At 41.9% G+C, this 14,352-nt stretch overlaps 1 protein-coding gene across 5 annotated transcripts in view; it reads left to right on the top strand.

Moving 5' to 3' along the window:
* Positions 1-1,197: 1,197 nt before the first annotated feature.
* Positions 1,198-14,352, top strand: part of TCF7 (transcription factor 7) — a 124,436-nt gene continuing 111,281 nt past the window's right edge. For 2 of the 5 annotated variants that reach the window (XM_074213559.1, XM_074213556.1), the window contains exons 1-3: positions 1,199-1,654; positions 1,959-2,025; positions 2,632-2,849. In XM_074213559.1, the coding sequence (XP_074069660.1) occupies positions 1,442-1,654; positions 1,959-2,025; positions 2,632-2,849 (498 nt within the window). In that variant the 5' untranslated portion in view covers positions 1,199-1,441. Of the gene's footprint in view, positions 1,655-1,958; positions 2,026-2,598; positions 2,850-14,352 lie in introns of all 5 variants that reach the window. The other 3 variants (XM_074213557.1, XM_074213555.1, XM_074213558.1) reach the window with 3 other exon arrangements.

Here is a 14,352-nt window from a genome sequence, read left to right as displayed (position 1 = left end):
AGGTCACTCACACGTACACACTCACACACACTCACGCACACACAGACACACACAGTCACAGATGATTACGGTCCCGGAGCGCTAAAGTGCTGGGGCATCAGGCGGTCCAGCAAGCGCTGCTCTAGGAACCCTGTCGTCCCCTCCAGCGCCTCGAGAACCCGGGGATGTGAGGCGCGGTGTGTATCCTGGCGGATACGGGTGGTACGGGGAGCCGGAGAGAAACGTGCCGCGGTGGTGCTTATTCCCACGTTCTGGGTGGGGGGGCAGCTCGGAGACCCGAGCACCGTCTGTGGGGGGGGAGCCGGAGCGCAGCGGGCACGGGGCGGAGGCTGGGCGGGGAGCCGGGACCCTCCCCGGGCACCCCAGACCCCACAGAGGTCTAGAGAAGGCCCGTGACTTCGGGAGCCTGAGTCTTAAACCGTTACACGCAGGCGGCGTCCCTGTGCTCGCCCCCGCCCCCCGCGCTGAGCCTGGCCGACTGGGGGTACTTGTCTTCCAGATCCCAAGGATGCTAAAGACACAGACACAGACACACACACACACACACACACACACACACAGACACACACACACACACAGACATACACACACACACACACACACACACACACACACACACACACACACACAAACACACACACGACCGTCAAGCCCCCTTTCACAAACCAAACTCCCAGGCTCTAGAAGTCACTGCCTTTCCCTCTCTTCCCCCATCCCACCCCCGTCCCCCGCTTCTTTCCAATCTCTCATCAAGGCACAGTGTTCCCCCTCATCTCCTTCCATCCTCCCGACCTAGTGACCCTGAGGGTGGGGAACACTCCCCGAATCTGTGGAAGAAAAAGGGGGTACTCAGGACTGAGTGCGCCTCCAACGACTCCTTCCCTTCCCAGCAACACTACATACACAGACACAGAAACACACAGACACAGAGACATAGACACAGACACACAGAGACAGACAGACACACACAGAAGCGCACACACACCCCCTTCCCTGCCTCTCCGGGAGCGCTGGCCCTTTAAGGCCGTTCCTCCCCTCCACCTTCTCGGAGCAGGGTGCCCGGGCCCCTGGCCCCGCCCCCGGCGCCCCGCCCCGCCTGTCACTCAGCGGCGGCGCCTTTGATGTCTGGAGCTGCGGGCTCTCCGGAGCTCGGTCGCACTCCGAGCCTCCCGCGCCTCCAGCTGCCGCCGCACCTCCAGCCTCCGGTCGCCCCAGCCCCCCTCCCCTCCCCCAGCCCCGGGGGAGCCGGGCGCGGGCACAGGCTGCACACGGGTCGTTCTCAGCCCCCCCCCCCCGGGGCAGAGGCGCGGAGTGAGCAGCTCCTCACTGCCCCCCGCAGGCCCCGAGGGCGCCCCAGAAGTTATCCCCGGGCAGTCCGGAGCGGAAAGTGACCCCGAGCGGAGGGAGCGGGGAGCCAGAACCCCGCGCCCGCGGCCGGACCATGCCCCAGCTGGGTGGAGGCGGCGGCGGCGGGGACGACCTGGGCGCCACGGACGAGATGCTCGCCTTCAAGGATGAGGGCGAGCAGGAGGAGAAGATGCCCCAGGGCGGCTTCCCGGAGCGCGACCTGGCCGACCTCAAGTCCTCGCTGGTCAACGAGTCCGAAGGAGCGGGTGGTGGCGGCCAAGCCGGGAGCGGCCCGGGCCAGACCGAGGTGAGGCGGGCGGGGGGCTGCGGAGGGGCCGGGAGCGCCGGGGGCTTCTCCCTCCTCCCGGGGGTCCCCCCGCCCGCCCCGGGCCGCTGTGTCTGCCCGGCACGGTGCTCCCTCCCTCCCTGCCCCCTCCCTCTCCTGCCTCCCTCGATGTCGGTGGCTCTGGATGCCTTTCTCCTCCCCATGTATCAGTGTGTTTGTCTCTGCCTCCTTCCCTCTCTCTGTGCCTTCCTCCCTGTATCTGTATCTTCTCCCCCGTACCTTTCGGTGACTGTCCCCCCCACTCTCTGCCCCTGCTCTCTCTCAGGCGCACCGGAGAGCTCAGAACTCCCAGAGGCTGTACCAGGACAAACTCCCGGATGCTTTGGAAGAAGGTGGGTATGGGGACCGTTCGGGCCCACCCCCGACTTGCAACTTACTGCCACCATCAGCAGCAGCAGCAGCACATCGGGGCTCCGGGAGGGGGCGGGGACCACGGGAGGGATGTAGAAGAGCCTCTCCCCCAAATCAAAGTGAAGAGTCGTCAGAGACGCTTAGATGGGGGACTGTTGGAGGCGGGCTTTCAGTCCTCGGGGCACCCCCCCCCACTGAGTCATTTCCTGTCCACTGACCTTTCTTAAGAATAAACAGACCCACTACCCCCAATCTCCACCCCAGGTGACTGAAACGCTGAGGTGCCTCTGGGGGAGAAAGTTGGGGACCGGATAGCTGGCTAGGGAGGGAATTGGTGATGAGCCATAACTTGGGGATTCAAGGCTTTGGAGTTGGGTGATTTTGTTAAGGTCCGCAAGACAAATACTTTATCCCTGACTGTGCCCTTCTCTCAATGCTTCTGACTCCATCCACCCCAGAAACTCATGTGGCCGATTCTTTTAAAAAATTTTATATTTTAAGAAAAGGCAGAAATATCCCCTTCTTCCCCCCTTCCCCCTGAACACTTTCCACAGGGGCAGTGTGTCTTAAAGCCTCTGGTTTCCCAGGCCTCAAGGCCCAGGACAGCAGCAGCAGCATCGGGATGTACAAAGAATCAGTGTATTCGGGCTACAATCTGCTGGTGCATTACCCAGCCAACGGAGTAAGTGCAGGAGCTGGGGCTGGAGTTGGAGCCGGACCCGGACCTGGAGCAGGAGCCGGAGCTGGGGCTGGGACAGGAACTGGGACTGGAGCTGGAGCGGTCTCTGGGGCTGGACAACCACTGGTAAGTCTTGTCTCTGAGGTTCTCTCTTCTCTTCACTCTGACTAAAGCTGGGCACGTTGGCTCCAACTATGCTGACAGATGAAGAACAGGGACAGGGGCAAGAAAGGACTTCTAGAAAAGAAGGGTCCCAGGCCCAAACCTGGCTTGGAACCCAGGAGTCCCAACTTTCTGTGATCTCCTCAGGCCCTGTTTTCAGCAGGGGACCTATGGAGATAAGGGACAGAAGGGAAAATTGAACCCTCAACCATCTCTTCCTTCTCCATCTTAGAACTTTCTCTAAAAGGGATGTCTGGGTTTGTCTGGTACCTTCTTATTTAAGAGCCATCTCACACAGACATTCAGGCCCCATTTCTAGTAAGCCTACAGGGGCTAAACAAATCAGAGAACTTTAAACCTATTCCAAAGTCAGGCTCTCTCTCTTTGAAGGTTTGTGCCTGGCTAAGGGTTTGTGCCAGGAAAGGTGATTAAAAATTCCGATTAAAGAATTCTTTCCTAGTTGCACTCAGAAGGACTGGAATTAAAACTGGGAGTTACTTCTATCAATGCTGAAACTAAAAAGGCTTTTTAAATTACAATTTATAGGCTTTGAGGAATTCTGCTTTCTGGGATGTGACTTTCCAATGGGTTGGTTTTTGATAAATTAGAAGAGTTGAGGCTTAGAGGAGTTTCTGCTATGTCTGCGCAGGCATTAATTCTTACAGTGGAATCTTTGATTTGAATACAGCTTCAAAGATGTACAAAACAGCAGTGTCAGAACCAGAATCTGCCAGGAGCCTATCTATTATACCAGAAAGTCTCCACCAGGAACACACCCTTTTCCCTCAGTGTTCGGGCATCCCAGCGAGGCTAGCTGTTTGGGGACTCCTGAGAAATAGACCATATATGCCCCAGCCAGTAAGGTGTATAAGTTTGAGTTTTTATGTCTGTGTCTGTGTGAGGGACCCTTCTGAGAGAATGAAATTTCTCCCTGTCTTCCATTACTGTTTGTGAGTTGGTACCTGGACTTTTTTAAAGCAGTTAAATTGAAATAGCTACCCCTCTCCCTTCTCATTCTCTAATCCATGTAGAGTTATCTAGGAATTGAAATCTCTTGGACTGGGATGGGTTGGGCAAATCTATTTCTAACTTTGAAGGTCTTTGGTGTGCACTGAAGTGTAATACTTCCACTGTAAAGCTGAACTCTGTCAGTTACTACACTTTTGACTTGGATATGATAGTTGGGTCTCAGTTTTCTCATTTGCAAAGGAGAGGGTTGGACCTAGAAGATTATCTCTAATATGAGTCTTCCAGTTTTTCACCTTGTGAATTCATGTATGTATTCATGAGTTCATCTTGGTATAATATATATATAATATATAAAATATATATATATATATATTCCTGCAAATTGTGCATAAATTAAATTTTTATAAATTTATTCCAGTTTATAATACACCAAGGAAGCCTATTATCCAAAGGAATTTGGCAGTGGGTTCTTTAATAAATAAGAGTCTTCAGAGCAAAATTTTTAGATTATCTCCTAATTTTTGAACATTTAGATCACCATAGAATTTATTCTCTTAAAGTGGGCAGTATGCCCAATTATCACAAAGTACAATAAAATCTCATTAATTTAGATTACACTAATTTGTAATTAGTCATCATTCAGAAGAGCTTTGATGTGACTTTCAACCTTCTTTACCCTAGATAGTGCACTATCTTCAGAAAGAAATGTCAGTAAATAAGCATGCATTTTTAAATAGTCAAAAAAAATTATCTTTGTTTTCAAGTATTTCAGTTTTATGGAGGAAAGATATACAAATCCTCAACAGTAAAGAGGCACTAGCATTAGGAGGGATTGGAAAAGGCCTTTTGTAAAAGGTGAAATCTTAGCTGGAATTTAAAGAAAGCTACAAGAGGGTAGGAGACAGAGATGAAGAGGGAGAGAATTCCAGGTATGGGGGACAGCCAGTGAAAATGCCCAAAGCTGAGAAATGGAGTATTTTATGTGAAAAGCAGCAAGGAAGCCAATGTTACTGGATTACAGAGTATGGGGTGGAGGGAGGAGAATATACCATATATAAGAAGATTGGGAAGGTAAGAAGGAGCCAGATTATAAAGGACCTTGGAAACTAGAGGATTTTATATGTAATCCTGAAGGAATTAATAGAGTAACTAAATTTATGGGAGGAGTGTTTCAATTATTATCATTTTAATCCAAGGATTATGATTAAAGCCAACTCTCTGCTAGTTGATAGTGGTACAAGGACAAAAAATTGAACAGTTAAAGCCCTCAGAGAGCTTATTTCTTTTGAGCATATACATTATTAAGAGTTAATTGAAAAGTGTATACAAAGAGACAGTCTGTGTAATAGGTAGAAGCAACCTTGAGTCAGTCCCTAGAATCCAGCCTACCTCTGATCCAAACTGGCAGATATTTAACTTCTTAAAGCTAAGGGCAGCTCTCAGAGATCCCAAGGTGCAAAGCAGGCATTTGATGTACATTGATCAGGAGAATTTCCTTTCTGGAAGATCCTTATGCTCATGAAACTACAGGTTCCCCTCCCCCCATCAATTCAAAACGATCTGAAGAAGGGCTTAGTATATCTAACAATTGGGAAGCATTTTAGAAACACTGTTTATAAACCACAAATTATTATTTTCTAGTCCTTAAGAGGGTCAGCAAGACCAGTAGCCAAGTTTGAGCTAAATATAATTGAAATAATACATATACACACACACACACACACACACACACACATATATGGAGAGAGACCTACAAATAACTGTATGTGGGTATAGATATATATACAGATTACATCTATATGTTTATTTATACATATACACTATAGCCTATTCAGACAGCTAGGTGGAGAGTCAGGAAGACCTGAGTTCAAATTTGATCTCAGATATTCACATATGACCTTGAGCAAATCATTTAATTCTATTTGCTTCCGTTTCCTCATTTGTAAAATGAGCTGGAGGGGAAAAAATGGCAAACCACTCCAGTATCTTTGCTGGTCTTGAAGAGTTAGGCATGATTGAAACAACTGAACAAAAGACTGTTTCCTAGTTTCTCTTCTGCCTCCATACCATCCCAGTTAGTAAAATATTCATGTAACCATAGACATAGAATAGATAAAGCATATGAAAGTCACGTGTACCATACAATTCCAAGAAAACATAATTTATCATAATGCTAGCTTAAATGTTGATTAATTTTTTCTTAAAAAGGAATACTTTTTAAAGAATCCAAATCAAAGTCAAGAGCCCGGATTTCTCATCCTTGATTCATCAGTCCATTGTATAACTTCAGGTAGCTCCCATTTTGGGGTCTTTGTTTCCCCATTTATAAAAATTCAATTGACTAGAGACTCTTTTGGGACAACTAGGTGGTACAGAGGATAGTGCACCAGGCCAGAGTACAAATCTGACCAGACACTTACTATCTGTTTGACCCTGGGCAAGTTGTTTAATCCCTGCCTGCATAAAACTGGAGAAGGAAATGGCAAGCCACTCTAGAATCTTTGCCAAGAAAACCCCATGGGAAATATGGTCCCCATCACAAAGAGTCAGACACAGTTGAACAACAACAGATACTTTTAATCTCTACTCATATAGACATTTTGTATTCTATGAATTTGTATTCTTTGAAAGATGATTGTCTTTATATAAAACCTAGCCAGAAGTAGTTACAAATCAAAACTCTGAATTAGAAAAGCTGATGAAACCTCCAGTGTTAGATAGATCATTTAAAGAGGACCTATGGAAGAGCATAAAAAGAGAGTAATATTGTCTACTTGAAAGAACACTGCACCTGGAGTCAGATGAGACCCTGTTTCAGATCCTGTCTCTAATCAGGTGAGATCATGGGCAAATCATTTGATCTCTTGGAGCCTGTTTTGTAATCCACGAAATGGGGAATCAATAATAATGGTCCTGAGATAAAAGGATTATGCAGAGACAAATAAGATAACATGTGAAAAGCTTTACAAACTTTAAAGAGCTATATACATGTCCAAAATTATTGTAAGAATCAAAGGTTGAGGGATGTCATTGTGCCACTGGAATATGACTGCTAATGGAGGTCTGCCCAAGTATTGAAGTCAAGACCCCCAAAAGAATTAGATTAGAACATTGAACTATGCATCTATCCTCCTCCCCATAGAAGAGAAGGAAAAGTCAAACTTGCTACTAGCCTTTAGGAAGAAATGTTATTTTTGGCTCTACAGTGAGGGTTTCAACTAAAGGATAATAAAAGCCAAAATTGATTTCAGAGGTCATCTAGGCCAACCTCTTAGTTTTACACACGATAAGATTGAGGTATTGAAAGATTAAGAGATTTGCCCAAGGGTGTTGTTTTTGTTTCATTGTGTCTGACTCTTGGTGACCACATTTAGACTTTTCTTGGCTTCCTCTAGCTCATTTTACAGATGAGGAAACTATGGCAGAGTCAAGTGACTTGCCCAGAGTCCCACAGCTCTTAAGTAGCTGAGGTCAGATTTAAAAACAGGGAGAACAGTCTTCCAGATTCTAGGCCTGGTGCTATCCACTGCACCAAGATGACACAAAGGTTAAGGGACAGAGTCCAGTTTCTTTGATACTAACTCAGCCAAGTTGTCTCTTGCTGTGCTTAAGAAATCTAAGTTGCTCATTCTCCCACACCTGGATGTCCTGGGAATGTTGCCTGAACAAGCACCCATTTCCAGTGGAGCCCAGGTTTAGAATATTGCCTTTAATGAAAGTGTTTCTTTGAAAAGGACCCCCTAATAAGGCTGTGCACACATAGACACAGACAATTCTGTCTCATTAATTCATCTTATCAGCAATCAGAATCTAATCTAGGCCACCAGGATGAGTTTAACAAGTGTTTTCTGGAAATAGTTTAGATCATAGTGCCTTGGATTTCTATTCAAATATTTCCCTGTAACATTGGACCTAACCTTTGTGAGTCTCCTTTCCTCACTTTTAAAAAGAGAAAGTTATACAAATGACTTCTCATATCCTTTCCATTTCTAAATTTATGGTCTCTCTTGAGTCTGACTGTGAACAAGGTGTGTTAAACTGGATGCTGGACTAGAGTCAGAAAGCTCCTGAGTTCCAATCAAGCCACAGAGACTAACTTCATATATAATCCTGGGCAAGTTATTTGATTGCTAGTTGCCTCAGTTTCCTCAACTGTAATTAGGGAGAATAAAAGCCCTACTTCCCAGAGTTGTGAGAATCAAATGAGATAATATTTATAAAGTGCAGTCAGTTGACACTATGTAAATGCTAACTATCATCATCATCATCATCATCATCATTAAAAGACAGTCTGACAAACACTAGCATAGATAAATGGGTTGGTTGGTTTGTCAGAGGTGACAATGACTAGAGGGTCTAAATGGTATATTCCTTGCCTCTAAGTCCCTACAGTTATAGTTCCTTAGAGAGAAATTGGGTCCTTGTGACTTCAGTGAGGGGGGAAAATGAAGGGGAAAAATTTAAGGGAAAGCCTCCTTCTGCCAAGACTCTCCATACTTCCCTCACTCTTCTCATTTGTCTTTTAAATAAGACATGTTGTCAGAGTATCCATCAGCAGATACTTTTCCCACCCCAGTCCTTCCCTGTGTCCTCTTGCAGAGATAAATAGATGAGGACTTCTTCACTATAAATTTCTTCTAGGTCTCTCTCTCTCTCTCTCTCTCTCTCTCTCTCTCTCTCTCCCCTACCTACACTCTTTTTTTTAGGTTTTTTTGGCAAGGCAATGGGGTTAAGTGACTTGTCCAAGGTCACATAGCTAGGTAATTATTAAGTGTCTGAGACCAGATTTGAACTCAAGTCCTCCTGACTCCAGAGCCGGTGCTCTATTCACTGCACCACCTAGCTGCCTCCTACCCTACCCACTCTTAAAGTTAGCAGGAAAGGAGAAGGAAGTAGGGGCTTCTTGTCTGAGATCCTGGAAGTGAGTGGGCATATGGCTAAGGGAGACTCTTGATCTAAGAACTGAAGGAGGTCACCATTAAGAAAGATTGAGAAGTGAGGAAAGGATAATGTGTGAAGAGTATGGGGAAATATAGGATGAGCAAACCTTAATATAGTGATTTATTAAGCAAACATATACATTAAAATCATAAACTATTGAAAAAGAAGGTGGGACCCAGCTAGACCCTATTTCAATGGAATAGAGATTTCTAAAAGCACTAGCTTCTTACTAATCTGTCAGTCATTTTTTTTAGGTTTTTGCAAGGCAATGGGGCTAAGTGGCTTGCCCAAGGTCACACAGCTAGGTAATTATTAAGTGTCTGAGGCTGGATTTGAACTCAGGTCCTCCTGACTCCAGGGCTGGTGCTCTATCCACTGCACCACCTAGCAGCCCTTAATCTGTCAGTCTTGAGAGACAAGAAGGCAGCTCAGTGGATAGAGCACCATGCCTGCAATCAGGAAGACCCGAGTTTAAACCTAGCCTCAGACGCTAATCAGCTGTGTAGTCTTGGTTATGACATTTAACTGTTGCTTGCAGTTGTAAAATTGAGAAAATAAATAACAGCACCTACTTTGCAGGGTTGTTTTGAGGATCAAATGCAATAATATGAAGGAATTCAGGAAACAGTTGCTTTTTTTTTATTTTTGTGGGGCAATGGGGTTAAGTGATAGCTAGAAGGTATCAAGTGTCTGAGGCTGGATATGAATTCAGGTGTTCCTGACTCCAGGGCTAGTGCTCTGTCTACTGCACCACCTAGTAGCCCCTCAAGTTGCTTTTTTCCTGCCATTTGAACCTTATCAGGTATAGTGAAGTAGTTTGCAGAAAATGACTAATCCAGATGAGTAACCGTCTCATGATGCTTTTCTCCTTAATTAGGAGAGAAGCTAGGAAAGGCAAAGATCATTGGCATTCTGGTCAATGTGGCATGTTGATCTAGAGCAAAAGACAACTTTACATTTATCTGGCAGGGCATCCTCAAAGTTTCTCCTTCTAATTAAGGCATCTGGAGAAAAATAGATGGAGACTCTTTACATGCCTTATTTGCTGTAGGGGAATATAGCACTTTGTATTAAAAGTACATTTCTTGATGTTTGGAAGGTGACTACAGCACACAATATTCTGAGTGACTATAATCTTCTAAAAAGAGAAGATACTGAATTATATGATTTGAGGAAATAGCTCATATCTGTCTGTTAGATTATTTCCCACTCAATTTCAGTCTTTACTAATTTTCTCCTTGTTGTTTGCAAATGCTCATCTATCCATCCATTTTAAAAAAAAGAAAAAATCTTTCACTCAACTTTGCAATACCCTCACGCCTACATCTTACATCTTTTTACTTTTTCATGTCAGACTTATAGAAAGAATTCTCTATAATTTGTCCTTCACTTCCTCATTCCCCAATCAGTTTTCAGCCACTTGAAACTGTTTATTTCTGTTTATTACTGAAACTGTTTATTTCAAGAGTGCCAAAATTTTTTAAATAAAAATTTATTGATATGTTCTATTTTTTAATAACACCAGTATTTCTCACAGCATCTCCTTCCCTCCCCATTCCAAAGAACCATATCATATAAGAGATGATAGCTCAAAATAAAAATTAGAGAAAGAAATCAATGAAATTCAACAGTAAATCAAATAATTTTGTGACCCATACCTATGAATCTCCCGTTTCAGCGAAGGGTTGGATTAGTGGTATCTTCTTATTTCTTTTCTTTGGTACCATACTCAGTTACCTTTCAGCATTCTCTTTTGCTTATTTTGATTGTTCTTTCTATTTATAATTATGAACTGTGATTTGCTTTTGTTTCTATGTTACCACAAAAAAAGTGCCACTATAAATATTTTGACATACAGGGAGACTTTCTTATTATCAATAACCTTCTTGAAGAATGAGACTAGTATTAGTGAAGCCTCTGAATCAAAGGATATTGGCATTTTAGTCATTTTATTTGCATAATTCTAATTTGCATTCCAAAATTGTTGTACTGATTGATGGTCTTTCCAACCTCAGGGTTGTTTTGATCTACATTTCTCTCAGTAATTTGGAACATTTTTTCATAATTGTCAATAATTTAAAATTCTTCTTCTAAGAAATGTTTATTCATCATCCTTTGATCCCTTATCTATTGGGGAATAGCTTTTATTATTAAATATATCTGTTAGTTGTCTATATATTTTCAATACTAAAACTTTATCTGAAAAAGTTGAAACAAAAATTTTTTTCCCCATTTAATCATTTTTCTTCTTAACTTGTTTGTACAAAAGCTTTTAGGTTTTATGTAATCGAATGTTTTATCTTTTAGAATTGCCTTTATCCTTTGTTGGTTAAAAATCTACTACCCTTAGATACTAATGATATATGATCTGCTTCTCTTCTAATTTTTTATCATGATTTTTTTATGTTAAAGCATTTAGACTTTATTGTAGAATATTAAATTAGGTGTTGGTCTAAGCCTAATTTTGTCACACTACTTTCTAATTTTTCTTACCAATTTTTATCAAATAGATGTTTAGTTCATAAGTAATTTATGTTTTCCAGTTTATTGAGCGTGGAGTTATTGAAGTCCATTGTTTCTGATTCTCCCTTGCCTGGTTGGTTCTGTTGAGCTATTATTTCGCTATTCTTCAGTACCAAATGGTTTTGATGCCTGCTATTTTGTAATATATCTTGAAGACTGAAAGTTCTATTCCCCTTCATTCCCATCTTTTTTTCATTATTTTCCTTGATATTCAAAATCTTTTGTTTTTCCAAATGAATTTTATTACTATTTTAAATCAAGCTTTTAAAAGTATCCCTTTGATAGTTTGATTGTCATTCAAATTAATTTTGGTAGCTTTGCTATTATTATATTGATATGGCCTAGTTATGATAATATTATGATAATATTGCAATAGTGTTATTGTAGCTATATAAGTTGCTTTTTCTTTCTTTAAGAAACACTTAGTAATTTAATCTATACAAGTATTTTGTGTTCTTTGATAGACTGATCCTCAAATATTTTATGCATTTCTGTAGTTTTTTTAAGTGGGATTTTCCTTTCTATTATTGCTTCTTGATTTTTATTATTATATATCAATCAATTTTTGAGACTTTATTTTGTTGTCTGCAACTTAGCTGAAACTATTGTCTCAGTATTTTTCCAATTCACAATTTTCTGAATAAATCATCATGTAATCAGAAAATAAGAGATATGGCTTCAGCTTTTCTTTGCTTGTCTTTAAGTTTGCTATTGCCGTCATTTCTAGAATCATCCTAAATAATAGTAGGTAAAGTTAACATTCTTGCTGTGCTCTTTTATTTACTGAGAAGATCATCCCCATTGCATATGATACTTGCTTTTGGTTTTAAGGATAGATACTGTTTATGATATTAAAAAGTCCCATTATGCCTAAACTTTGTATGGTTTTTTTTTTCCAAGGCAAATGGGGTTAAGTGGCTTGCCCAAAGCCACACAGCTAGGTAATTATTAAGTGTCTGAGACTGGATTTGAACCCAGGTACTCCTGACTCCAAGGCCGGTGCTTTATCCACTATGACACCTAGCCGCCCCCTTTGTATGGTTTTTAACATAAATGAATATTATACTTTGTCAAAAGCTTTTTTTCTACATCTATTGAGATAGCTGTGGTTTTGTATGTTTTTGTTTTTTTTAACACAAATAATAATGTTGAGTGTTACTCTAATGTTGAACTGTCCTTATATCTCTTGTATAAATTCAATTTGAGCTGGTCTAGGTGTTTTTGTTATTGTTCAGGCATTTCAGTCATGTCCAGCTGAGTATGATGAAGTTAAGTCTGGTGAATTGTTTCAGTTCAAACAATAGAACTAAAGTTGTTTGGGCATCTAGACTAATTCCAACAACCAATATAGTGAACCCCTCTGAAGTAGGGAGTCAACAGGACTGCGTTAGGAGAGTGAACTCACCCACTTGGGAGAGATTGAGATCCAGTCTCAATCATTTGATCAAACACAGTGCTGTGGGAGCTCGGTATCTTTTCAGATTTTTTTTCTTGAAAGATCAGAGGCAGCTTCATGGGAAAGGCAGGCTTAAGTTGGGGAGGGGTCTTCAAGGATGGGTAATTCCAGACTGACAAATGAAGAAGGGAAAACAAAGGAGATTTTTAATCAGTTAAATGTAGCTTTACTTCAATATACTCCCACAACGTAAAAAAAAAGGAATGTGATTTACATAATCTATAACATATTTCAAAAATGTCTTTCTTTTCTTGGTTACAAAGAGCTTTGAAGAATTTAGTTTTATACACAATTGGATGTTATTCTATTGGTCTAAGAAGGAGCATTCAAAGCTTGTTCTTACAAACTCCAGCTAGTCAAGTCAAATCAACAAGCATTTATTAAGTTCTCACTCTCTTCCAAAAACTATGCTAAATTTCTAGGGTTGAAAAGAAAGGTGGGGGAAGTCTTTTTTTTAGTTTTTTTTGCAAGGCAAATAGGGTTAAGTGGCTTGCCCAAGGCCACACAGCTAGGTAATCATTAAGTGTCTGAGCCCGCATTTGAACCCAGGTACTCCTGACTCCAAGGCTGGTGCTTTATCCACTACGCCACCTAGCTGCCCCAATGGGGGAAGTCTTAAAGGAGTACATTCTTATGGGGGAGAAAAACATGAAAATCTAGGTACCTATAGGTTATATTAGTAGTGGGTGGAAGAAAGCAAGAAGGAGGAGGCACTAATAGTGTGAGAATACTAGCAAAAAGCCTTCCTCAAAAGGTAAAATTTGAGATGATACATGAAAAAAGCCATAGAAAAACTAAGAGATGAGGAGAGAGAACATTCCAACACTGGAGAAGCCAATACAAAGGCAAAGGAGAAGGGAAATGGAGTGTCATATCCAGAAAAGCAAATAGGTTGCATTCATAGCATGGAAAGTCAAACAATTCCCCATTTGGCACTGGGGACTTTGGAAGGTGGGGTTAGGAAGGGGAGCTAAGAGTAAAGGCAAGAGCTTTTATAGATGATATTGCAAACTATGACAAGTCTCCAACCCAAACTAGCTAGATCTTGGAAATGGACATTTACAATGGAAACTCTGGGAAACTTCTCTGTGGGGCCAGCCTGGTTAATTAACTCTGAAATGCAGAACAAATTATATTTAACAGGATGTCAATAACCAAAATAACCAAAATAAAACCAAGAGGTAATTATCAGATTTTTCCAGGGTAAAGGAAAAGGTCATTGATCTTTCAGGGTGCACTTTTATCTTGTTCCAAACCTTCAGCCTCAAGTTTGCTTCTAACTTAAATAGTTGAAAACTGAACTTGGGGTCAGGAGAGAAACTAAATTTCAAATCCTCATTCTGACACTGTTGTGAGACCATGAGAAAGTCACTTTACTTTTCTGAGATTTAGAGATAATATTTAATCTAACTTTGTGGAAAGCATGTTGTAATGACCTTACCATGTAAGCAAAGGCAAACTATTAGGTTATTATTATTCCTCTCTCAAAGGAACTTACTGGGGCCAAAAAAAAAGTATATGAGAAAAATTCTGAAAGTTCTGTAACTCCTGGTGTTTCTCTCCTTACAAGTTTTTTAA

The sequence above is a fragment of the Macrotis lagotis genome, chromosome 1 (genome assembly GCF_037893015.1).
Source record: "Macrotis lagotis isolate mMagLag1 chromosome 1, bilby.v1.9.chrom.fasta, whole genome shotgun sequence".
Lineage (NCBI taxonomy): Eukaryota > Metazoa > Chordata > Mammalia > Peramelemorphia > Peramelidae > Macrotis > Macrotis lagotis.
The sequence above is the reverse complement of the archived record's forward strand: the minus strand, read 5'-3'. Positions and strand labels throughout refer to the sequence as shown.